This window comes from Podarcis bocagei, assembly GCF_964188305.1.
Source record: "Podarcis bocagei genome assembly, chromosome: 4".
NCBI lineage: Eukaryota > Metazoa > Chordata > Lepidosauria > Squamata > Lacertidae > Podarcis > Podarcis bocagei.
In genome coordinates this window covers 98,781,818-98,807,135 of record NC_138128.1, presented here as the reverse complement: position 1 = coordinate 98,807,135, position 25,318 = coordinate 98,781,818, and the positions used below count along the sequence as shown (strand labels likewise).

The window sequence follows — 25,318 nt, the reverse complement described above, 5'->3', positions numbered from 1 at the left end:
TATTAATATATCCGACAGGCTAAATATAAACCCGTCAATCTTTCCTCATAATTGTAGTCATATGGAAACCAAGCTTTATGAAGGACTTTGGGATGCTTAGCCTGGAAAAGAGGAGATAAGATAGCCGTCTTCAAATACCTCCAGGGCTGCCCCACGGAAGAGGGAGCAAGTTGTCTTCTCCTGCTCCAGAGGGTAGGACTCAAACCCGTGGCTTCAAGTTGCAAGCAAATAAATTCTGACTAAACATCAAGAGCAACATTCTGATGTCAAAATAAAAAAAATCCTTCCAGTAGTACCTTAAAGACCAACTAAGTTAGTTCTTGGTATGAGCTTTCGTGTGCATGCACACTTCTTGTGCATGCATTGCACACGAAAGCTCATACCAAGAACTAACGTACTTGGTCTTTAAGGTGCTACTGGAAGGAATTTTTTTATTTTGACTATGGCAGACCAACACGGCTACCTATCTGCAACATTCTGATGGTAAGAGCTGTTTGCCCGTTCTCTGATTCTATACGATCTGGGATTTATAATTTCACTGCTAGAAGTAATCACTGGCAACAGAAAGCCCCTTTCCTTGTGAGCAAAACCCACATCCTTCAGAGTTCTCTTACTCTCTGACTGACATGTTGCATTCGGACTTCCCTGCTGGCAGGGCTCAATGGCCGCAATAAAACCCTGAAATGAGCATCTATTTTCTCCCAGTCAGGGTTTGTCAGAAGGGGCAAAGACAGCTGCCCGCTGCCGCCTGTTGGAGGAGACCGTGCTTCTGCTTTAAAGCTCCACTCGGGCCAGGCTTATGCCCATCACTTCGCTGGCTCTGGGGAGCGATGCCCGGACTCGGCTGCAGGTGAGTCAGGCGGCGGGAGGCGGGTCTCTTCCGACGCTGCCCTTCTCTTGGCGGCGCCCGGACGGGACTGCCTTTCGGGCTCGCCGGGGGGGGGAACCGGGGGCGAACCTCCCACCCGCGGAAGAAGCGCGCCCCGTTGCTGCGCTCCGGCTTTCGCCCGCGCCCTTCGCTGGCGCGCAGCCCAAGGAAGCCGCCGCCTCCGCCGGGGCCCTTTAAGAGCGGCGCGCCCGCCCGCCCGCCCGCCCAGCCGGCCTGGCGGAAGGAAGGGCTGCGCCCGGAGGAGGAGGAGGAGGAGACGGAGCCGCCGCCTTAGCAGCATGGAGGGCGACTGCGCCGACGACTACAAGGCGTTCGTGTCCCTGCACGGGCCGGCGCTGCGCGCCTCGGCGGTGCCGCCCCGCTACTGGCAGAGCCTGTGGCGCAAACTGGAGAGCGAGGTGGGCGCCGCGGGCGGGGGAAGCGCGCGCCGGGAAGGCTTTGGCGCAGCCTGGGGGGTCCTCCTGGGGCGGAGGCTGGATCCGGCCCACGGTGCCCTTTCCGCGCAGGAGCTGAGCCCGCATCCAAGGCGGCAGGCCGGGCCGGGCCCGCGCGGCTCCGCGCCCCCGGCAGCCCTTCCACGCCGCCCCAGTGGGCCTCGCCGTGTCCATAGTCCGGCCGAGCTGCTTCATTGCATGACCCGAGACAGGGAGGAAAGCGATGTTCCCATCCTCTCTCCCCACGCCCTGCATGGTTTTGTGAACTTCTATCATGGAGCCTCTGGCTCACTTTCTCTGTAACTAAAAAGTCCGAAACGCTGCACAGCCAGATTTTGGGAATATGGCACCCTCAGCAAAGACAAAATCCGGCCACTCTCCCCCCCCCCGCATTTTTTAATTTTATTTTCACAATAATTCCTTTTGGTACAGTTTCCTTTTATGGGTTTTCTCAGTAGGTACATGTACCTGCATAAATACAGAGGGAAACCAACTGCACCACCCTAAATCTGGCACTGAATCCTGCAACCTTTCTTCATAGGGGAGTTGCTTAGCTGGGAGTAATTTGAGGAGGACCTGTTTCTCTCACTTGCGACTGCTTCAGCCTAAAGGATCATGGTGGACGACTAAGCCAGATTTTGGGAGTAAGCATAATTGATTTGAAATTGGTTACTTCTAAGGGAGGATGGGGACGCAGGTGGCGCTGTGGGTTAAACCACAGAGCCTAGGACTTGCCGATCAGAAGGTCGGCGGTTCGAATCCCTGTGACGGGGTGAGCTCCCATTGCTCGGTCCCAGCTCCTGCCAACCTAGCAGTTCGAAAGCACATCAGTGCAAGTAGATAAATAGGTACCGCTCCGGTGGGAAGGTAAACGGCGTTTCCGTGCGCTGCTCTGGTTCACCAGAAGTGGCTTAGTCATGCTGGCCACATGACCCGGAAGCTGTACGCCGGCTCCCTCGGCCAATAAAGCGAGATGAGCGCTGCAACCCCAGAGTCTGCCATGACTGGACCTAATGGTCAGGGGTCCCTTTACCTTTAAGGGAGGATGCTTTGGGCTGAAATGCTAACCGTGCCCCCTAGTTGTAAGACCCATTGCATTCAATAGGATCTTAGGTGAGTGTTGTTGTGTTGCTTCCTTGGTGATTGGTTTTAGAATCGAAGGCTTGTTTGATCTTGCCCTTTCTGGCTTTCAAAAGAAGACTGAGAGTTGAAAGTGAGTTTGATGAAGGGGTGAGATTCCCTACCAAGTTTTTTGAGCCGTTATTGGTAATTAACTTGGGGGGGGGCTGTTTTGAAAGTGGCTTGTGTTTTTTTGTGTGGAGGTGGCTTAATTTTGTTTCCTGGTTCTAAATACTGTGTTTAGATGTATGTCTCTTTGACGGAACTGATGAAAGGAACAAAGAGGAGGCATTAATTCCAGTTAGGAATCATGTTGGCAGTGGAATAGAAACTTGATACCTGTGTTTATGGACAAGTGATGTCCATGTTTTTTAACCGCATTGTAAAGGCTTTAGGTAATTATGATAAAAATATAGTGGTGTTCAGCAGCTCTGTTTGGAAGTACAAAGCAATTGTTCTTGTGCAAAACATGTGAAATTGGAGGGAGAATGAGCAAGAAACTAGTCCAAGAGCAGACGTGACAAAGAATTTTAAATCCCATCTGCAGAAAACTTGTTCGACTCTCTACTTTCACAGTTAACAATTCTTTCAAACACTACCGTGTTTTGAAATCAAGCGGTAAGTGCAATACTGAACATCCAGCATTTTGGCATTGTCTCAGTTAAGACGTGCAATCAGCCAGGGATTGCCAGCCTTTGGGGACCTGTGGACACATTTGCAAACTGGAGAAACTGTCATCCTGTGCTATTGGCTACAGTAGAATGAACGCATCTTTCTTGCCAAATTTCAGCAGGCAGGGCACCAGGAAAGGCCACTGTGAGTGAGTAGGTGACCATGGCTGTTAATTTGACAATCCCTGCCATCAACCATGGTTAAGGTAGATTAGGCTGCCATTGCGTACCCACTTGCCTGAGTGTCAACAATGGCTTGCCACCCTAGAGCTACATGGCTAAAGCATGAATCGGAATGAAGCAATTTAGAAAGCTGTGGCTTATGTTGATTGTGGTTTGACGTGACGTCTGAATTGACTGTGGGCTATTGCTGCTCTGTCACTGAGACTGGAATGAATTTATTAGTCTGAGTTCTTTTAAGATCCATTTTATATAAAGAGACATTGGCGCCGACTCCATGGGGCTTGAGGGGGCCCGAGCCCCCTCAAAAATTCGTTTGGGGGGGCTCAGCCCCCCCAATAATCTCGGGCGGCGGTGGGCGCGTCCGCGGCTTTTATAGGGCGCCCGGCGCGCACCAGCTCGATAACGGGCACCGGCGCGGCGGGGGGCGCCGGGCCGGGGGAGGAGGGCGGCCGGCCTGTCTCCTTGGCAACCCCATTGAACAGCGCCGGCTCCCCCGGGAGGGCCATCCCCCCGCGCCGCCGATCGCCAACACCGCCGACGCTGTGGCTGCCCGAGCCCGAGCCTGAGCCCGAGCCCGACCCGGAGCCCGAGCCCGACCCGGAGCCCGAGCCTGAGCCCGAGCCCGACCCGGAGCCTGAGCCCGAGCCCAAGCCCGTCAGTCAGTCAGTCAGGAAGGAAGGAGAAATGGGGAGGGAGACGAGGGAGGAAAATTGCGCGCAGGGTGAAGAAAGGAGAAGGGCGAACGAGACGAGCTTCCAACCCAAAAAAGGGCTGGAAGACTGGGAGGATGCAGGATCGGGAAAGAAAGCGACGCCTTCCCCGCCCGCGACGTCGCCCGCTTGTCATTGGCAGCGCAGCGGGCGCCCAGAGGGGCTGGGCACCGGCGCAGGGCCGCTCCGCAGCCGCGGAGGACAGCTGCGCGGCTAGCAAGGTGTGCCGCGTAGAGCGCGGCCCTTGTGTGGCCCGGTGGCCAGGCAAGCTCGGGCGGGGACCCCCATGCAAATCTAAGACGGGAGAAGAGGGCAGAGCAAAGGGGGTCCCTTCCCCAACCTCCGGCTTTGAGACTTCCCTGAGCCCCAGAAAAGCGAAAGGATTTTCTCTTCTTCTTTTTTTATAAATATTTTATTAAGGTTTCAAATACAAAGTTAGAAACATACACTGAAGAAAAAAGTAAAAGAACAAGAAAAAGAAAAAAAGAAAAAGAAGAAAAGAAAACCAACCATTCAACACATTTTTTATATAACTAACTGGACTTCCTCGCATCTCCCTTACCCTGCATTCTTTATAATAAAGATATCAGCAAATTATTACCTTGTTTCGTACCTTATTTTGTACTTTTCAAATACTATACCTCTAAATTTAACATACTTTTCATCAGTTACTTATATCTTAAATTAAACATAGTATTACCTTAGATTTTGACCTTTTCTTACTTAAAATATAATTTCCTGTTTCCCAAATCTAATTGCTGAAGCTATAGTTTCCGAATCGTGTAAATTTTTAACATTCATACAACTTATATTGTTTTTGTAAATAGTCCTTAAATTTTTTCCAGTCCTCTTCCGTTGTTTCTTCTCCCAAATCTCGGATTCTGCCAGTCATTTCAGCCAGTTCCATGTAGTCCATCAATTGCGTCTGCCACTCTTCCAGTGTGGGCAAATCTTGTGTCTTCCAATATTTTGCGATAAGTATTCTTGCTGCTGTAGTTGCATACATAAAGAAAGTTCTATCCTTCTTTAACACTTTCTGGCCAACAATGCCCAAGAGGAAGGCCTCTGGTTTCTTGGGAAAGGTATACTTAAATACCTTTTTTAACTCATTATAGATCATTTCCCAGAAGGCCTTCACTTTTGGACAAGTCCACCAGAGGTGAAAGAATGTCCCTTCAGCCTCCTTACATTTCCAACATTTATTATCAGACAGGTGATATATTTTTGCAAGCTTGACTGGGGTCATGTACCACCTATAAATCATTTTCATAATATTTTCCTTCAAGGCATTACATGCCGTGAATTTCATTCCGGTGGTCCATAACCTTTCCCAGTCCTCAAACATGATGTTATACCCAATATCCTGAGCCCATTTTATCATGGCTGATTTGACTGTCTCATCCTGAGTGATTTTCTCTTCAACCTGCCCTCCATCCTCTTGCAGAAAACTCTTTGCCTGCCCTGCCCGTATCTCGTTTTTGCTTTTTAATTCCACACACGCACCCTTCGGACTTCGTGGCAATCGGGCGCGCGGGTGCGTTTCCTAAGAGAGTGAGGACCCCCGCCTCCTCCCCACCTGCTCCCTCGCCAGCCAGCCAGCCGCGCGCCCTAGCCGGAGAGCCCCGGCCGTCCCCGTCGCGCAATCGGCTGGATCTCCCTTCAGCAGGCCGTGCTCACAACTCGGCCCAGGGACCCCCCAGCAGCGGATCTCCGGCCCAGCTGAAGAATCCGGCAACAAGCCCCCTCCTCCCCAATCGCTCCGCCGAAATACGCTCCAAAACCCCCCAGATAGGCCGCCGGCCGCCAAGTCTAGTGGCGCCCTGAGCGAGGGTCTCTCCCCAACACCGCCACCTCGAACTGCGTTCTCCCGGCTACCCGAGCGAACCAGCGGCAGGACCCCGGTATGGGCCCCCCCAATATTTTTTATAAGTCGGCGCCCCTGTAAAGAGATCATGAAGTTTGTATAGGGGGGGGCAATACTGTATAGTCCATGTAGGCTGTGTTGCCCCCTTAGCAGCAGAAGAAGAAAGTATGACGTTATATCTACTAGTTGTCCCAGTTTGCAGGGACCTCTGCCAGTGCAACAGGACTGCCCCCCCCCCAAATGCTCGGGGTGGTTGAAGCCTCATAACAGATCTGAGAGGGCATAGGAAATTCTGTTCTGGGTACAACCCATGGATTCTGCTTTTGTTTTTAACCTATACTTGGTTGTTCTTGTCCTGTTTTAACAAGTACTATATTTTAGTTGTTTTTAAGGGCATGTTTGTTAATCACCTTGGGATATATATGTGGAAGGCAATTCACACATGAATGAATAATAATACATGAAATGTGAGCTACTTTGGATAACCTGCCCCACCCAGTTCCTGTACCGCCCCCAGTGAAACAAGAATGAAAAACATGTTTGTTGTAGGCTTAGGTTCTTAATTTGCTTTTCTGGCTTTCCCTCATTCCCCATTCAGTTATTTCCTGCTTTATCCCAGTGTGTGTCATTGCCATGCATAGCTTATATAAATACCTTTTTGTCTGTACTTGTAAAAGCAAATCTGAGCAGTGATTTTTTTCTGCTCCATGAGTTAATGTTTTTCACTTCGTTTATAACCTGTGGACCTTTCCATCTTGCTGCGATGACTTCAGAAGAGCAGTTTGACACTTTCATAGTTCTGTAGTGGCCTAGCTTGCTTTTTAAATTGCTCCGTGTCCAACAGAATTTACCTTCTGCCTCTCCAAATACAGTGGTGCCTCGCAAGACGAAAAGAATCCGTTCTGTGATTCTCTTTGTCTAGCGGTTTTTTCATCTTGCAAAGCAAGCCCTTTGACGGATTAGCGGATTAGCGCTATTAGCGGCTTTTAGCGGCTTTTAGCGGCTTATCGGATCAGCTGATAAGCGGCTTAGTGGCTTAGAAAAAGGGGGGGAGGAAAAAAACCCCGCAGGAACTCGCAAGACATTTTCATCTTGCGAAGCAAGCCCATAGGAGATTCGTTTTGCGAAGCACCTCCAAAATGGAAAACTCTTTCGTCTAGCGAGTTTTCCGTCTTGCGGGGCACCACTGTACAGTGAAAGGAAAACTTCCTCCAGAGTGCAAGACTCAAGACAATGGTGTTTTGTTTTCAGCATTTCTACCTTGACAAGTTTAAGGAACTGCTCAGTATTGCAGCTGATTTTTGGTGGGAATGTTGGAGTTGAGCGCTCAGTTTACATGGGGCACTGGGCATGCCAGTTAGACATTGCTCCAGAATGTTTCTGATACTCTCTGCAGCTTTACACTGTATCTGGGAATTGGAAATAAAGGACAAGATGATTTTCAGATAGGGGCAGCTAAGGTTTTCCTGATCTTTTCACTGAAAAATACCCAATAGCTTCTAGGGAACACGGGACACGGTTTGAAAATCACTGCTCTGTGGTAGATTTAACTTCCTTTTAAAAATTCGGGAGGGGGCACACACTTGCAGTCAGCCAAGGGAAACCTTTCAAATAAAGATGCAAAACAAAAAATGTGGATGTCACTGCATATGTATCCTTATTTTCTATTCTTTGGCATGTTTTTACCATTGCATTTTTTCCCCCTAAAAAAATGCTTTTGCAATCCAATGCCAACTCTTTCTAAACAATTCAACAATAGTAAGTTGCTTCTGGGGTGACAGCTGGTTTGAGAATAGCGCATCCCCTTTAAACTGCTGAGAATCATTTTTGACCTTCCCATTAAGTGTATATATCTGAACAGTAGGACTGTTTGCATGAGGGTTAGTTTCATATGATCAAAATGGTAGTTCTGAAAAGCAAGAAGAGTACTTTGCCATATTGGAAGCACGGTGCAATGTCAGGGACACAATCCCACTTCTTGAGCTAGCACCAGGAACCAAGTGACCAGGTTTTCTGCTAAGGCCAGCTATAATCGGTGAATCCTTGAGAAAGACCATTCTAATGTGACTGCTGGCCATAGTTTTTTGTAATAAAACACGTTTTAACTTTTTTAAAAAAATGCTGCCCTGTTAATTGACCAATCCACAGATTGCTGCAGCCCTTCTGAGTAATCAGGTTATTTTCTTAGTTTTCTGTTACATGCCAGCACTTTGGTTTTATTGCTTGGCTTCCTCTTTTATGGTGGATTACTAAGTTGGTCTGCAGGTTGACACTTGATTTGCAACCTGAGAGCTGTAAGTGAATTCAAGGCTGATGGGAAGGTGGCACAAATGAATGTGTTTTCGTGTCTTCTGCATGTATGTTTTTCATTTCCTATTGGAGTTAAAAGTGATATTCTCGTGCCATTGTGGATGAGATCACTTCTCAGCCATTGGAGAGTGAACTAAATGGCAGAGATAATAAATATTGAATAACACAGCTGAAACTTCCTGCTGTTGAGGTGTGAACAAAATTAGTATTATTTTTAAAAAACAGTGTTTTCAGAGATTTGTGACAAGTTCTAGGTGCTAACCATGTGCTGCCTCACTAATATCTATGACAAGCGCTTGTGTATTCAGTGTTGGTGTGGTATATTAAATAAGGACCATGCAAGTTGCATGTAAATGGCCGAAACCGTTCTCTAAGCCCCAATAGCCACTTTTGGACGAAGGAAGTGGGATGGAAAGGGTTCTTGCCATTCACCTGGCAGTTGCTTCTCCACCTTTACCAAGGCTCCAACAGAACTTTTTGAATGTTGTGAAGGGATGATTTGGAGCAGAGAAAGGACAAGTAAGAGCAGGTTTAAGTACCTCTTGCTTCCCCTGATTCTCCATTCTAAATCCACACCACCCAAAACAGCTCTTTTTTAAAAAAATAAAAGGGCTAGGTTAAATATGCTTGAAAGGAACAAGTGTTTAGCCCCAAAGAACAGGAGTGAGCAAATCTCTGAACCCTGATCTCTGGAGCCATTATTTTCTCAGCACCACCTGCAATGTACAGATAAGGATACTGACCATCCTTACTATGGGGTAGTGAAATACATTCCCAAATACAGGCGTCTCTCCGCTTACAGACTTAAACTCACTGTACTATGTCGTTCACTGGACTTATATAGTGGTGAACTCCTACTTGATGCTTAACTTTCAAAGCGTTTTTTTAAATGCCATGCTCAGTCCGTTGGGTCTAGTTTAAGGCTTTGCCCCTTCATCCTTGTTTACAATTTCAGGTGTTTGATGCTGGAGAGTATTTTGGGATAATGCAAGTGGAGGAGGTGGAAGAGGAAGATGACGGCGATGAAGAACTTGAGGGAGAACTAAAAAAGAATTCAAATCCTGGAAATGAACTCTGCTACAAAGTGATAGTGACAAACGAAATGGGACTTCAGGCGGCAAATTCTAACAGGTGAGTCATTATTCTGAATCAGATCTGAATGTTGTGTTTGCAGGGTGCCCTTATGCTAATGAGCTTTACAAAGTATGAGAAGATAGGTCCCTGCCCTGAAGGGCTTACAATATATGCCAGGCATAGGCAAACTCGACCCTCCAGATGTTTTGGAACTACAACTCCCATCATCCCTGACCACTGGTCCTGCTAGCTAGGGAACGTGAGAGTTGTAGGCCAAAAACATCTGGAGGGCCGAGTTTGCCTATGCCTGATATATGCATTCCTTGGAGTAACACAAGCAAGACAGCAGAGCAAGAAGAGGCAACAGAAGGCGCACAGGTAGATCGTGCAGTTATTTAGTTACGTGTGCTTGGAGTTAGTTACAGTATGGGGGATCCTGGGATGGTTCTGAAGGATCTACGGAGAAGGTCGGTTTTGAGGAGAGATTTGATGGAAGAAAAAGAGGTGCCTTCGGGTATTCTGGAAGGCAGTTCTAAGCATATGTAGCAGGAAGGGAGAAAGGAGAGAGGTTATTTTTGGGAAGCCAAAGCGCACAGATAAGGCTATATTGGGATACAAGAGGCCATGGAGGGTTTTGAAGGTAAATATAAGACGCCTGTCAGGATCCGGCAGCAGACAGGAGAGTTACGGATGAATGTTTTATGGCCAAAGCAGCAAGAGAGATGAATGGTTTTGGCAGGAGAGCACTGATGGCATCAAAGATGGCAAGGTGGAATGGGAGAGGGGGGAGGTGGCAGTAGTTGCAGTAAGAGGTGACCATGGCGTCAGCAGTTTTAATTTGGACTGTTATTAGGGCAGAGTTTTAGAATGTCTTGTCTATAGTCATCATCATGAACTGCCCGCATCATCATGTGTACCTGTGTTCTGTGTTTTGCTCTTAACCTGGCCTGTCTTGCCTTCAAAGCATTTTTCTCATTGACCATGCCTGGACATACCGCGTTGAACATGCCCGCCAGCAGCTTCTGCAGGTCCCTGGTCTGCTTCACAGAATGGCCAACCTGATGGGAATAGACTTCCATGGAGAAGTGCCGGATGAGAGAGCTGTCGCTCAGGTCTTGGAGGAAATGTGGAAATACAACCAGACCTATCAGCTGTCACATGGGGTATGGCCGTAGTAGGAAAGCTGAAACTCACACGGGGGTCTAGCTATAAAATTAAGAGATTGTGAAGAACAAGCTTTTAAAAGCATTTCCCGGGTGCAAATGAATGACACTTGACATCACAGGCACAGATTTAGCACTTTCTGCTTCTGCTTAATTTGTTGAAATGGAGAACTAGTTGGGTATCATCTGCTTATTAAAGACACCCCACCCCAAACCTCTGAACAACCTCACTCAGCCTTTCATGTAGATATAAATAACATGGGGCAACAACAGAGCCTGTGAGACTCCATAGCGTAACTGCCAAGGAGTCGAGCAGCAGTCCTGCAGAAACACCCCCCAAAGTCAGATGTTACAGTCATTTTTATAACACATGACTGAGTTTGTTGTTCTTGTGCAGACTGCAGAGGAGAAGGTCCCTGTATGGTACATTATGGATGAATTTGGATCCCGAATCCAGCATTCAGATGAGCCCACTTTTGCAACAGCCCCCTTATTTTACATGCGGCAACAAATTGCTTATACGGTTCTCTGGCCCTTAAGGGACCTTGAGACCGGAGGTAAGTGTATCTGTCCACTAGGTGTGCTATCTGGGTAAGTCAGTGTTCTCTTTGCCTATAAGACTTCCGTGCAAGACGCTTCTGCGTTGTTGTTTTTTAAGAGCAGAGGGTGATGAAAAGGATCCGGCGACTGTGCCAAATCCTGAGCTTCCCCATGGACCACTTATCGGTGCAGCTACCCAACTCTCAGTTTCGTAACATTACCATGACTTCAGGTGACCCAACTTCAAAGGAACTTCAGGCTGGGTTACGGAAGAAGATCCCTGCCAAAAATGGGACTCGTAGGCTCCCTTTTGGAAGGGAGCTGCTTTTCTTGGGGAGCTGCTGATTGGGAACTCCCTAGTGTAGTTGATACCAGCAGAGTTTCCTATCAGTATTGATCAGTTGATGATTTCAGCAGGTGGCCCTGACTTGGGGAAAGCAGTCCTGCAAGCCAAATCAAGCCTACATTGGCCCAGTGACTGTTTCAGAGGACGGGTGAATTAGTAGTCGAGGCTGTGTTGTGATTTTTTGTTTGTTTTAAATGTATGGACATTTTCTGCAACTTTTAATAATCTCCGTTTATGCATAGCTATTGCATATTCATATTGACGACGCTGAGTTGATAACAAGTGTACAAAAATACCTACAACTTTTCATTTTCTTGCAGAGGAAGTGACCCGTGACTTTGCCTATGGGGAAACTGATCGCTTAATCAGGAGGTGTCGGCTGTTGCCATGGCTACCCAATGATGTTTTGGAGATCAACTCTTTTACTGCAGAGCCATCAGATGATCACTACCAGGTACAATTTTTTATCTTTAACCAGATTGGTTTGTTACAGAGAACTACTGTAACTTGCTATCGGTATCAACTATTTCTGCACTTATCTGTTATACACATAGGCTCCATTACTACTCACCAGAAGTAAAATTAAAATACTGGGGACTAAGGCCAGTCTCCTGACCATAGTTATATCGGCCATGAAGGGGGGAGCAGGAAAAAACTTAAACACGTAGCAGAGATTCAGAAAAATAGACCAGAGGCAATTGTACTTCATCCATCAGAGCTTTTACTTGCTACTGAAGCCAAATGAGCATAATGGTCACAAATCCAGAATAAAGAAATCCAGTTGCAGCACTTACAATAAAACTTACAAACTTATAACAAGACTAAACCTTAACACTAGCATACAAAAAAACAGAACACAAGAACAAAGAGAGATAAAGAGAGAGAGACCCAGACTCCTCCTGGCCTGACTGTTATAGGCAGCACGACCTTGACAGAAAGGATAACAAAGCCTGCTTAAACCAGCTGTACTCAGCTTCCCAGCAGAAATAACCCAAACAGAAACCTCCTTCCTGTTTCTTTCACATAGAAAGAAAACTTTCTTTCACAAAGAGAAGAAACCTTCTATATAACCCTCTTGAACTAATCAGAACAGGAAAGGTCTCTACACATCAGATCAATACTTTCTGTACTAAGAAATGCAAACTGACAAGTTAAGAGGTGGGGGGCTCACTCGTCCCATTCTTCACGGACTTATATGACGTAGCGTTATGCAGACGTGCGGTTTGTTTGCATCTGTTCTTAAATTTGTTTTAGGTATTTTCTTGCCCTGTGTTGTTTTTAGATCCCTTCTAATACTTTGAATGTGTTTTTATTTTATTTTGTGTGTGTGTGTGTTTTTAATTACAGAGGTGTTTGCCTTCTTGTCTCTTTTAAAAGGAAAGGCGGGTGGTAAATTTAATAAAGGAATAATAAATAAATTGCATCTCCACTGGTGCTAATCCAGTTGTGTACGTTGTTGCGCCATACTCAGTGCAAACTACAGAAGGGAGAGGATTTGCAGAACACTCACTCTCCCAACCATTGTTCGGAGACCGCTAGCATTATAGGTGTAACAGCTTTATAGGTTCAGAAAAACGCTTGGGGGGGGGGGAATAGCTGCTGGGATGATATACTTCAGACAGCTGGTGTAGGGTTGCATTTGTGTGTTGACTCCACACACAGTGTCCTCGGTGCTCATTGAAAACTAGCGCAGGTCTGAGATAATGTCTGGTTTAGTATTCATTCTTTATTCTGCTAGTTATCCATGTGCAGGGAGACATTTACATGAGAAAGCATTCAAATGTGTGGTTTCCCTACTTGGACCAATCCCAGAAGGGTTCTGAAGTTGTTATTGACTAATTGTTATTTAATACTCAGCATTTAAATCACAAAATGCTGACGTCCTTTCTCCCTAGGACTGGGGTGAGGCACCTGTGGCCCCCCAGAGTGGTTGAGCTCCAGCTTCCATCAGCCGCAAACAAGAGTCGGGGATGACAGATGTTCAGCAACATCTGGAGGGCCGCAGGTTCACCACCCCAGTATTCCTGCCATAGAGGGTGCCTAGATTTATTATAATAAATCAAGCTCATGTTAGTAGCTTCGAGAACGCTGTCCAACCATCTCGTCCTCTGTTGTCCCCTTCTCCTTGTGCCCTCCATCTTTCCCAACATCAGGGTCTTTTCCAGGGAGTCTTCTCTTCTCATGAGGTGGCCAGAGTATTAGAGCCTCAGCTTCAGGATCTGTCCTTCCAGTGAGCACTCAGGGCTGATTTCCTTCAGAATGGATAGGTTTGATCTTCTTACAGTCCATGGGACTCTCAAGGGTCTCCTCCAGCACCAAACTGCTAAATAATCCAAGCAAAATTTGTCTGACGGGTTTTTATACAGCTTGATAGAGTTGGAAGAGGGTGAATTGAGTGAGAGCAGAACTAGATGAACAAGGAATTTAACTGAGGTGTTATGTCAAAATTGATCTTTAATTGGGTTTTCTGACTTCTGCGCTTTGCTGCATTTCAGTAGGACTTACTTTCTGAGTCAACGCATATATGTGAGAATCAGCCTGCAAATTGTCCTCACCACAATTGAAACTGTAGTGTCTTCTACAGTATAAATTATCTTCATAACACTGGTGGTGTTTTCTGTTTTAGGCCATCTTAAGTGAGAACAAGGAGACACTTCCTATTCCAATAAAGCTTCCTGTTTATGACAAAAACAAAATCTTCAAGTACGTATTTCCAAATGGTGTGTTTTGCAACAAACGTATGACTTCTGTGAGTGGTTTTTCAGCAGTGGAGAGTTAGCTCCATTTATTGTATACTGTGACATTTAGCTCTGGATTCTGCTGCTTATATAGGAGAAGTTCAATGTGATGCAGAAAAGAGAGGAATAATGTTGCTTTCAAATAATTGTAGTGGATGAGTTTGTGTGAAATTGTAGAGATTATAGGTTGTTAATTTGAATCTTCATGTCCAACCCTGGGGAGAATAATAACAAGAAGCTAATGCATTTTAAAGAGAGGCTATAGCAGTAAGGAATAGTGTACTAGCAAGAGAACCATTTTAATTCTTGCAGTAAAAACAAGGGAGAAGATGAGTCATTGCAGAGAAAGGAAAACATTACTAAGCCTGCAAAGTTCGGTGTGTTTGTTCTGCAGGAGGGTTGCCAATGTTTTGCTTCCTAGTTAACTGAAAAAACAGCAACAATGAGAGAGCAGGTTTTTTGAATACACAGCTATGGGTGTTTGCTGCTAAGTAGAAATATAGTATGTTTGGATAGTGGCCTAGCAAGCCGCTGTTGTAGCATGCCAGAATGTCTTTTTCCTTCACTCTGTTTGGAAATCTGTATTCCCTATTCCACAGCTGTTAAGTGGTATGTGCTAGATTGAGTTAATGCAAATCCATCTCTCTTCTCTCCATCTCACAGGCATTCTTGTACATTTTGAGGAAAAAAGTGTGTTTGCCTATATGCATGTGTGTTTTTCAAAGACTGAGTACAGGTTTTTAGGTTTTAATGGAAAGATTTTTATAGAGGCATGACTGTATTCTTCTAAATAGACTAGAGACCTATTTGCACATTGCACTAAGTCATAATTTATTTTCAACAATGGCATTTTATTTTATTTTATGTTATTTTATTTATATACCACCCTTCATCAAACGACCCCTGGGTGCTTCACAGAATAAAATGCAAGATAAAACACAAGTAAATAATTAAACCAAAACAACAAAAACAACCCCCCCTCCCACAGGTACATTTGTGTACATGCTTCCCAGGCCCTTGGGCAGCTTCCCCCGCCCCCATGGTTTGTCATATTGTCCAAAGTTAAGTTTGTTTGTAACAAACCCCAAGAGGGGAAACAGAAATAGGCCATGGTTTCTTATTGTGCTATAATGAACACTTGGGGGACAACACATTCATGGTAAAGTCATGTTTAAAACAGACTATTGCTTAACATGACAGGCACACTAGTTTACTGTTTTGGCTAAGAGCAAGTAGAAAATCTAGTGAACTTTCCTTGTTTTGATGATGTGATATTGTGAGCAATGTGATCTCATGTTAAATTTCCAGTAACATATTTCTGCTATTCAATGAAGGTGGTACTTACATCTTACTGGGGCCTCAATTCTTGGTTCCAAACTCAGCAATTCCAAAAGTGACTTTTAGGTTTATTTAAATAAGCAGCTACCTTTTGGATAAGAATTTTTTTGAACGGTATTATCTAGGTACAACTGGCAGGTGTTGTTGCTTTCATATTATCCCAGCACATATTATGCCCCTACTTTTTAAAATTGGTTTAACATCTTGCCTAATAAAGAGTTCCAGGGAACACAAAAGCTCGTTCGCTCTTTTGTGACATTTTGGTTAGTCTCTACCCCTTACTGTGGGTTTTGCATCCAGGTAGGGTGATGGTGAATTTTGAAATCGTGTTTGTGTGTGTGTATGTATGTATGTATGTATGTATATGTATGGATACTGGTGATTTTTTATTGCTGTTTTAAATTGATAGTATTGTGCATTTGATTCTCATAATGATAAAGGTTGGCATATAGCTGTGTCAATAAATATGTTTCTATAATTGTCTAGAAAAGACAAGAAGGGGTACCTGGCTTGGGTTGCAGGATGTGTGGGGGCTGAAAAGTCTCACAAGTGTGGCCCTTTCCCTAGTGCCAATGCAATACTTCTCAGGAACTTCAACACCGCTATTTATTAGAGTCTCCATATGCCTCCCTCCTGAGAGCTTCTTTCATATATTTTCTTCCTCCCCCCCCCCTTTTTTTTAAACCAGAGTTTACACAGACCTCCAACAGGTCCTTCAGAATCTGACTCACCCCCGTTTTGAATTTACGGACTCTGAGCAAGAAGCTGACATTCTCTACAACTTCTCTCACTTCAAAGATTTCAGGTTACACAGCTATTTCCCTGCAAGTAACAATTTTTCTTACCTGTTCAATATGTGTATATTCGGCTGCGCAGCTCTCTGTTTTTAAATGCATCCCTTGTCTTGCAGGAAACTGAGTGAGGAAAGGCCTCACGTGATGCTGAATCAGTTTCCTTGCGAGAACCTCTTGACCGTGAAGGATTGTCTGGCATCAATCTCAAGGCGCATTGGGGGCTCAGGGGGGCCAAAATGGCTGCCCCGCACCTTTAATCTTCATACAGAATTACCACAGTTCATCAGTTACTTTAAGCAGCGCGAAAGGAGGTGAGTCCAACTCGCTTCTTGCACAGAAATAACAATTTGCATCTGTAGTCAGTATCCCTAATTTTATAAAGATAAAGTGCAATAGTGGCTGAAATAGTGGAAACTATGGTGGAATCCCAAGGGCGGCGCTGTGGGTTAGACCACAGAGCCTAGGGCTTGCCAATCAGGTGGTCGGCGGTTCAGATCCCTGAGACGGGGTGAGCTCCCGTTGTTTGGTCCCAGCTCCTGCCAACCTAGCACTTCGAAAGCACAAAGTGCAAGTAGATAAATAGGTACTGCTCTGGCAGGTGTCCTGGCAGGTGGATAGATCACATCTATCCAGTGCTTTACCAACTGCACTGGCTCCCAGTGGAGTATAGGGTCAGGTTTAAGGTGCTGATTTTGACCTTTAAAGCCCTATGCGGCCTAGGACCCACGTACCTACGGGACCGCCTCTCTTGGTATGCCCCACGGAGGGCCTTAAGGTCCACAAATAACAACACTTTGGAGGTCCCGAGTCTCAAGGAGGTTAGATTGGTTTCAACTAGGGCCAGGGCCTTTTCAGCACTGGCCCCGATCTGGTGGAACGCTCTGTCACAAGAGACTAGGGCCCTGTGGGACTTGACATCTTTCCGCAGGGCCTGCAAGACAGAGCTATTCCACCTGGTCTTTGGTTTGGACTCAGTCCGACCCTTATGTTTCCCTCCCCTTAGGGTCTTGATTTACCAACTATTTTAAAATGAGGTTGCACTTTAAATTGCATTTTAACCTGTATTTTTTAAAAAATAAATTCCTATTATGTTTTTACTGTGATTTTATTGGTGTTAGCTGCCCTGAGCTCTGGCTGGGGAGGGCAGGGTATAAATAAAATTTATTAGTAGTAGTAGTAGTAACCAGCGTTTCCGTGCGCTGCTCTGGTTCGCCAGAAGCAGCTTAGTCATGCTGGCCACATGACCAGTACCAGCTGGCTCCCTCGACCACTAAAGTGAGATGAGTGCCGCAACCCCAGAGTTGGTCACGACTGGACCTAATGGTCAGGGGTCCCTTTACCTTTATAGTGGAATTCCACCCTCTTTGTCTGCTCTGGCTCTCTGGGTCACCCCTGTGGGAATCACGTAACTGGGGGTGAGGGAGAAGTAAGAGGTGGAATGAACCCCCCTCCACTCACTGCTTTCCTCTGGCCTCATCTGTTGCTGGCATGCAGATCCACCCTCAAAGAAATGTGGCACCAGAAAGGGGAAAGTGACCTTCCCTTCGTACTCCTGAACGAAAGCTTTTAGTACTTAGTTACTTGAGAGGGCCAGTTTTAATTAGGGAGAACAACTTTTAATTGCTGGCTCTAAGAGTAGAGGAGTGTCCTGTAATGGAAAGGTGGCTGCCTTTTCCTAACCATGAGTGGTAGCCTTTATGTTTGCATTGTGATTAATACTTCTTCAGTATCTCTAAAAACAAAACAAAAAACCCTAAGCTGAGAAACACATAAATTTTGGCAATGTGTAGATGTATCTCAGTTCAGCTTGTTTGTTAAAAGGGTGGTGGCTGAAAACTTCTAATTGATTTGATCAGTTTTGTTTTTATAGTTACTTACTTTAATGGCCTCACATTCTCCGTATGATGTATAGTAAAAAGCAAGAGGAGTAGGTGGCGCTGTGGTCTAAATCACTGAGCCTCTTGGCTTGCCGATCAGAAGGTTGGCAGTTTGAATCCACGCAACAGGGTGAGTTCCCGTTGCTCTGTCTCAGCTTCTGCCGACCTAGCAGTTCAAAAGCAAACCAGTGCGAGTAGGTAGTGCTGTGGTGGGAAGGTAAACGGCGTTTCTGTGTGCTCTGGCACTCGTCATGGTCCTCCGTGCACCAGAAGTGGTTTAGTCATGCTGACCACATGACCCGGAAAGCTGTCTGTGGACCAACAATAAGAAGTTGAACAGCACTGTTATTTTATTTATTTCTGTGCTCAAATTCACCTAACACAGGGAGAATTAAATCAGATGATAGTCTCAGTTTAAACCAATATAATATAATCATTGGGTGTAAAGAGGGCTGCCTAACTTGTGGTCCACACAGCCCACCTGCTATGCCTGTTGCATAGCTTGATGAACCCATTTATGCTGGGCATCTTTCATCCATTTGTGCTTTGTGCCTCTTCCATTGGGCATCTCTTGATCAAAGAGGGAATGAGGAGGACTAAGCAGAACATGCATTTGTCTTGGTGAATCACAAGTTGTGCAGCCCAGGGTAGAGTATTCTTGCCTGGGAATGTTTGCATTCAGACATGCAATGGACAAACGCCTGCTCTTTCCTTCCTTCCTTGGGCCCACTGTAGGGAAGAGGACAACCACTGGATATGCAAACCGTGGAATTTGGCCAGGAGCCTTGACACCCACATCACAAAGAGTCTTAACAACATCATCAGGCAGAGAGAGAGCATCCCTAAGGTCAGAGCAAAATGGGTCTTTGTAGCATAGCTTCTTATTCCCTGGAGCATCTCACTGTCGTTTTCCTGTTACATTTAGAAAGGTTCTCGATGTCTTTGCTGTGACGCGATCTTCGTTGTTCATGTTAAACTTGCATACAATGTTTAGCAATGTTTAGCAGTGGTCATTGCATTACAACATTTGAAGTGTTTTTCCAGTGGCTTCTTTCAGCCCATATGTCTGTACATTTTTGACGGTAATAAACATTGGATAATTGCCACTTTATGCCTTAGCTACCACACTGTTTGCTGAGAAGTAAGATACCACTTAGGTATAAACATCAAGAAGTCTTTTGCTCCTTCTTCCTAGACTGGTTATTCAGTTTACAGCATTAAATTTTTAATGCACACCTTTTTCAACTCAAGTATCTAGGTACCCTTTTGCAGCCCAAGGCAACCAGGTAATCTTACATCAAATGGTTTTCATAATTTCTGGTGATACTTGGTGATATATTCGGTTTGTTCCTTAGAATCATAAGTTCTTTTTAAGTGCAGTGCAAAAAATCACTTTTGAGTCAAAACTGCATGAAATTCTAGCATAGAATCATAGAATTGTAGAGTTGGAAGCCCCCCCCCCCCCCCGGACCATACAATCCCACCTCCTGGAAGGCAGGAATCGCAAGAATCCATGGCAGATGGCCATCCAACCTCTGCTTGAAAAACTCCAAGGAAGGAGAGTCCACCACCTCCCGAGGGAGAATGTCCCACTGTTGAACAGCTCTTGCTGTCAGAAAGTTCTTCCTGATCTTCAGTCAGAATCTCCTTTCTTGTAACTTGAAGCCATGGGTTCGAGACCTACCCTCCGGAGCAGGAGAATACAAGTTTTCTCCATCTTCCCTTTGACAGCCCTTTGGATATTTGAAGATGGCTATTATATCTCATCTCAGTCTCCTCTCTCCTAGGCTAAACATACCCATTTCCCTCAACTGTTCCTCAACTGTTTCCAGATGCTTTGCTTGCTTTGATAAAAGCAGAACAACAGCTTAAAGGAAAACAAAACTGAAAAAAGGAGAGCACATTCTTTTTTTATTTACAAGCCATCTATGCCTGAAAAGAGACGGGTCTACATTTGGCAGGTTCATTGTGGGGTGGGGAGATTGGATACTCTCACTGTTGTGTGTGCAGCGCCTTCACTTTGCTTTTAGTGGTTGATCTCACAATTATTCTTAATCGTGCTGCAGCTTTTTACACGGCTTGTAATTTAAGCTGCTTTGAGGGTCCAACATTGGCCAGAAGGAGAGGTACAAATATTTGAAGCACAAAGTTGAAATTGTCTGACCTGGGGTTTCTTATTCTTCTGTCTTCAGGTGGTATCCAAGTACATTGAGAACCCAGTGTTGTTCTTTCTTGAAGATGTGGGATTAGTTAAATTTGACATCCGTTACATTGTGTTGTTGCGATCAGTTAAGCCACTCCGACTGTATGTTTATGATGTGTTTTGGCTACGGTTCTCAAATAGGTAAGAAGGCAGCTTCTACCACGCATTGAGAAGGGTTGGACTTGTGGCATTGCTGAATTTTATGAAGAATGAATGTTGTATTTCATCCATTTTTCCTTTTCAGAGCATTTTCACTCGATGACTTGGATGATTATGAGAAGCATTTTACAGTCATGAACTATGCTTCTGGAGTCTCGTTAAAACAGGTGAGTAAATTATACAGGAAAAGGAGAGCTTGGTGGACCAGATGGTGTGATGGGTTGAAATGTGGCCCACCAGCCCCTGACTCCCTTTAGCCCAGTGGCTACATGGTTGTTTGACACCCTGGGCATCTTGGGGAATTAAGGGTGGGATAGAATTGTAATAAACAACAAATTACAGTCGTACCTTGGATCCAGAACGCCTTGGTACTCGTCCGTTTCGGCTCCTGAACGCTGTAACCCCGGAAGTGAGTGTTCCAGTTTGCGAATGTTCTTTGGAAGCTGAACATCTAATGCAGCTTCCGATTCCGTGCAGGAAGCGCCTGCAGCCAATCAGAAGCTGCACCTTGGTTGTCAAACGTTTTCGGAAGTTGAATGGACTTCCGGAACGGATTCCGGTCAACAACCAAAGTATGACTGTAATGATAAATTTGAAGCCACCTTCTGCAACAACCCTACCAAAGCTAACTAAACACATTTGAATTTTTTGTGGGGCGGGGGCACCTGGAAACTCCCATAGGCTGCCTGGAGCAAATGCAGGATTATAAATGCAATACCCGGCCACTGCAACTGCACCCATGAGGCAGCGGCGAGGGCTCAGGTGAAGCCGTGGCGAGGCCGGTAGTGGCACAATGACAGGGCGGATCTGGCACCTGAGGCAAATCACTTTGCCCTTCTTCATGCAAGCACCAGCCTTGCTTTTCACCTATTTAATGGAGCCTTATGTGAGCCTCCATATTTCCAGGGAAGTGATTTCCAAATCCCATCAGCCCCAGTTGACAAGAGTGATGGGCGTTGCACCTATATTGTTGGAGTGCAGGTTCCCCATCTCTGGAGTTCACCCTCCGCCTTCTGAGGCTGACAGTTTCCCTTGGAGACTTAAGTTTTATGGGCTCTTACGACAAGAGTATTCAGAATGGGGTGTGGGAGAGAAAGCAGCCTTCAAATATGGGACGTAAAATTGCAAGAACTGGATCCTAACTTGTAGAGGTGTTGTAAGGAGGACAGAGGTGAAAATTGGTAAAGTTTCGTGATCATGCTTAAAAGAATACCTTGCTAACCAAATGGTCTCTTCCTTTTCAGATCCACTATGATGAATTTATCCCTCTCTTTGAGAAACAGTATCCCGAGCATTCTTGGAAATCTGTGCAAGTAAGGCACCTGTGATTCAGTAATTTAATTTTTTTTCTCCCAGTGGTAAAAAATTACCAGAGCTTCATTTTTCTGCCATAGATTGACTCGATGGCCCTTGTGGTCTCTTCCAACTCTATGATTCTATGATTATGTCTCTCACACATAGGTCATTACTCCATAAAATGGGCCACAGGTGGTTCTAATTATACGTACTGAGATTATTTCCCCCCTGTGGCTTCATTAGTGGTTCAAGATTTCACATGGTTGCATCCTGTGTCTAGTGCTAGGAATTTGGCAGGAATAGTCATCAGTAAGGTCGCCTACTCAATCACTGCCTCCCTTTCAAATGCTTCTGTTATTATTTGACAAGTGTTTGAGTTGAGCAAAAGGAAGGAGTCTCAACTTAGTCCGAGAGCCTTAATGCTTTGTGTGAAACAGGTCTGGGTTTCATTCCCCGCCATCTCCAGTCAAATTACCTCGGGAAATAATGTTAAAGTTTGCTGCTCTTACACCTGCATTTATTGTAAATGTGACTTTTTGTTGTTGCCAGGACGATATTTTCAAGGCATTTGCTGAACTGTTCCAAGCTGCTTGTGCAAAGCCTGCACCACTTGGCATCTGTGATTATCCATCATCACGAGCCGTTTATGCCATTGACCTGATGCTTAAGTGGGATACATCCAGCAACGGTAATTTCTCCTTCTATCTTGTCCTTTTTGTATTGCATACAGTGGTACCTCAGGTTACAGACGCTTCAGGTTACATACACTTCAGGTTACAGACTCCGCTAACCCAGAAATATTACCTCGGGTTAAGAACTTTGCTTCAGGATGAGAACAGAAATCGTGCTCTGGTGGCAGTAGGAGGCCCCATTAGCTAAAGTGATGCTTCAGGTTAAGAACAGTTTCAGGTTAAGAACAGACCTCCGGAATGAATTAAGTACTTAACCTGAGGTACCACTGTATTTTTAGGGCTCTTCAGAAATTTGGGAAACCAGAAAAGAGATTTAATTGCTTTTATTAGTGGCCATTATAGCTTTGGTGTAGCTAAAGAGCAGAACCTTTTCCAGCACTTCCTGGGATTGCCTTTAAAGGGGTCGCTTTTTGGACAAAGGCCTTTTCACTTATAAATGGAAAGATACTGCTGCGTTTCAGAGCAGCGAGTCTTCAAACGTTGTGTGTAAAGGGGTTCATTCTGAAAAAGTTCTTCACTGCCAGCTGAAAGGGTCTCCTGGAGTGCAAGTGAATAAACTGGGATGTGCAGCAGGTGGGAAGCTTTCCTTCTCTGCCTGGCCCTCCTCTCTGGGCAACCACCCACCATCCCTGCCACCTGGAGAAGTTCCCATCTCTCGGTGCCCTTGGGCCTCCTCCTCTTCCTCCAGCAGGAGGGCTCCTCATAATGGTCCTCTGAGAGTTGTCCAAGATGCTACGCAAGTGCTAAGGGTAAGAGGAGAAGGTGTGTTCCATGTTGGGGAAGCCTCTTTGTGTTTAACATGCGTATCTCAGTAAAACTACGTGATCTCTGTCTGTCTTCTAGGCAAACGGTTTATGCAGCCTCAGATTCTAGAGGTGAATTTTAACCCTGACTGCGAGAGAGCCTGCAGGTATCACCCAACTTTCTTCAATGATGTCTTCAGCACCCTCTTCCTGGACGAAGCCAAGGATTGCCATGTGACTGCCATTGTCTAGGGCTTGTCTTGGCTATTTTGCGCTTCACAGTGAGATGCTTATAATTTCAGTTCTATGAGCTGCTTATGCAAGAATCTTTCCTGTACTAGCAATCAAGACAGAAATCTACTCAATCAGGTGGAACATGCATATAATGTGCTTGTAAGCAGTTGTCTGGGTTGCCTTAAAAAAAAAACTTTTTTACTTTCTTGCCTGTCTCAGTTACTTTATCGCTAGTTCACTTTCACAAAGTGCATGTTTTTATTGCATTCTGATGCTCACAGAAGTGCAGTATCAATTTATTATTTTTTTCTCAGTAGTTGGTATATTTTGTTGGTTACAAAGAAGTATCTGTACGCTTTTCCCTATGTCCTTTGTGTTTTTATAACTTGCTGCAGATTTACTGAGGCCATTGTTTTTCTTAAGACCATTGTGCTCCCGCATCTTAAAAGGCTTTGTTTTACAAATGAATATGAAGCAAATTATTTGAAAGCCATAGCTGGCTCCTATGCCTGCAGAATTTCAATAAACTATGTCCCCACAAATACCAGAAACTGCCTTTGAAATAACACAAGAGCATCTGTAATTTTTGTTTCTTGGTGTATCAGGTCTTCACTTTGAGAAGTCACTTCAGCTTCCTTGTTTTGCAACATAAACCTTGCTCGCTTCCAATATTTCCATTCTTTATTCTAGCAAATAAAATGGTTCAGCCACTGGCCTTCCCCTCCTGCTTCCCCCCACACCTTAAAAAAAGAAGCAAGCATCATCTTTACATGTTCATTCTTTGCCTGACTGCTGCCCTCCCTTTTAATGAGCTCTTAATGTATTTGAGTTGCAGCACTGCTTTTGCCAACAGGGATGGTGGTTCAAAAATATTTGTTAAGAATTCACCTTGTGACAGGAGTACATGTGTTTTAAAGCAGCAAACAGACTTCCATCTCTTGCTTAACACAGCCCATCTTCTGCCAGCTGGACAACTCCAGCCAGATAAAATGTCCCCCCATAATACAGGGTTTCTTCCCTGCAGTGGGGTCTCCAGTATGGCAGCAAAGTAAAAAAAGTTTTGCAGTCTTGTCTCGCTGGTTTTACGTAGGGCTAGAATCAGGTTGCCTGTTAGCTCAGCCCCTTGACAAATCGCTATGCTCTGGTCTTGTTTGTCCATCTCTAAAAGTGCCACATCTGGCATGAGCACTTACTGTGAAGCAGCATTAGATGGGAATATAAGGGATTGGTTGTTACTGAGCTGCAGGTTTTAAAATGCTGGTTTCTGCCAGCACTCTCTTTGCCAGATAAGGTGCCATTACATCGCTTCATATCCCTGACGGATAGCGTCTTCCTCCACTACTGAATACCAGTTGCTAGAAACTGCAGGAGGGGAAGAGTGCTGTCGTGGTCAGATCCTGCTTGCAGGCTTCCCACCGGCATCTGGTTGGCCACCGTGAAAACAGGATGCTGGACCAGACGAGCCATTGGACGGATCCAGCAGCCGGTCCGTTCTTACATTCATACTCCCGTTTCTAATGCTTGGTTGGGCTCCTTCCACCCAAGTTTGGCTGGCCGGTATCTGCTTTGTTTATAGCATCAACAAGTCTCATCAAGAGTTTCTACCCAGCTCTTAGGAAGCCCAAAGAGTTTCCTAAGTAGGCTGAGAGACTCAAATACACAATATATTTTTCTATTAAAGGTAAGTTAAAGAAAAGGTCTATAGTTTCGCTATAAAAATCTCGGCAGGAAGAACTTCCAGACCCTTTGAAGCTCAAGAATTCCATGACTTTTTCTACAGCGCTATTCTTTGGGCTGGTTCACCAGTGCGTGTGGCTACATCTGCAGGTCAGTGCTTTCTGAATGAAGACAGCTCATAATCCGACTGCAGACTCTCTTGTGATGAGCAAGCAATTGGGCATACGTGTGTGTGTCAGTTTTAAATCAAACCTTGCCAAGTGC

At 45.3% G+C, this 25,318-nt stretch overlaps 1 protein-coding gene across 2 annotated transcripts; it reads left to right on the top strand.

Moving 5' to 3' along the window:
• Nucleotides 1-1,123: 1,123 nt before the first annotated feature.
• TTLL12 (tubulin tyrosine ligase like 12) lies at nt 1,124-23,948 on the top strand. 2 transcript variants are annotated; one of them, XM_081191686.1, is made up of 14 exons: nt 1,124-1,287; nt 9,136-9,311; nt 10,219-10,417; nt 10,815-10,974; nt 11,624-11,757; nt 13,930-14,006; nt 16,068-16,184; nt 16,290-16,484; nt 18,786-18,897; nt 20,243-20,394; nt 20,498-20,579; nt 21,657-21,725; nt 22,258-22,396; nt 23,244-23,948. In XM_081191686.1, exons 1-14 carry the CDS (start codon nt 1,168-1,170, stop codon nt 23,393-23,395), a joined length of 1,884 nt encoding a protein of 627 aa, XP_081047812.1. In that variant the 5' UTR covers nt 1,124-1,167; the 3' UTR covers nt 23,396-23,948. The 2 variants fall into 2 exon arrangements, with proteins under 2 accessions (XP_081047812.1, XP_081047813.1); XM_081191687.1 differs by lacking the exon at nt 1,124-1,287 and adding an exon at nt 1,806-1,967.
• The last annotated feature ends 1,370 nt before the right edge of the window (nt 23,949-25,318 follow it).

Bases quoted from the DNA above. Each gene is read 5' to 3' on its own strand.
- TTLL12 (XM_081191686.1), top strand. From the start codon at position 1,168: ATGGAGGGCGACTGCGCCGACGACTACAAGGCGTTCGTGTCCCTGCAC. The intron at 10,975-11,623 runs GTAAGTGTATCT...ATTTTCTTGCAG, and splicing joins AAGGGACCTTGAGACCGGAG to AGGAAGTGACCCGTGACTTT. The intron at 20,580-21,656 runs GTGAGTAAATTA...CTTCCTTTTCAG, and splicing joins CTGGAGTCTCGTTAAAACAG to ATCCACTATGATGAATTTAT.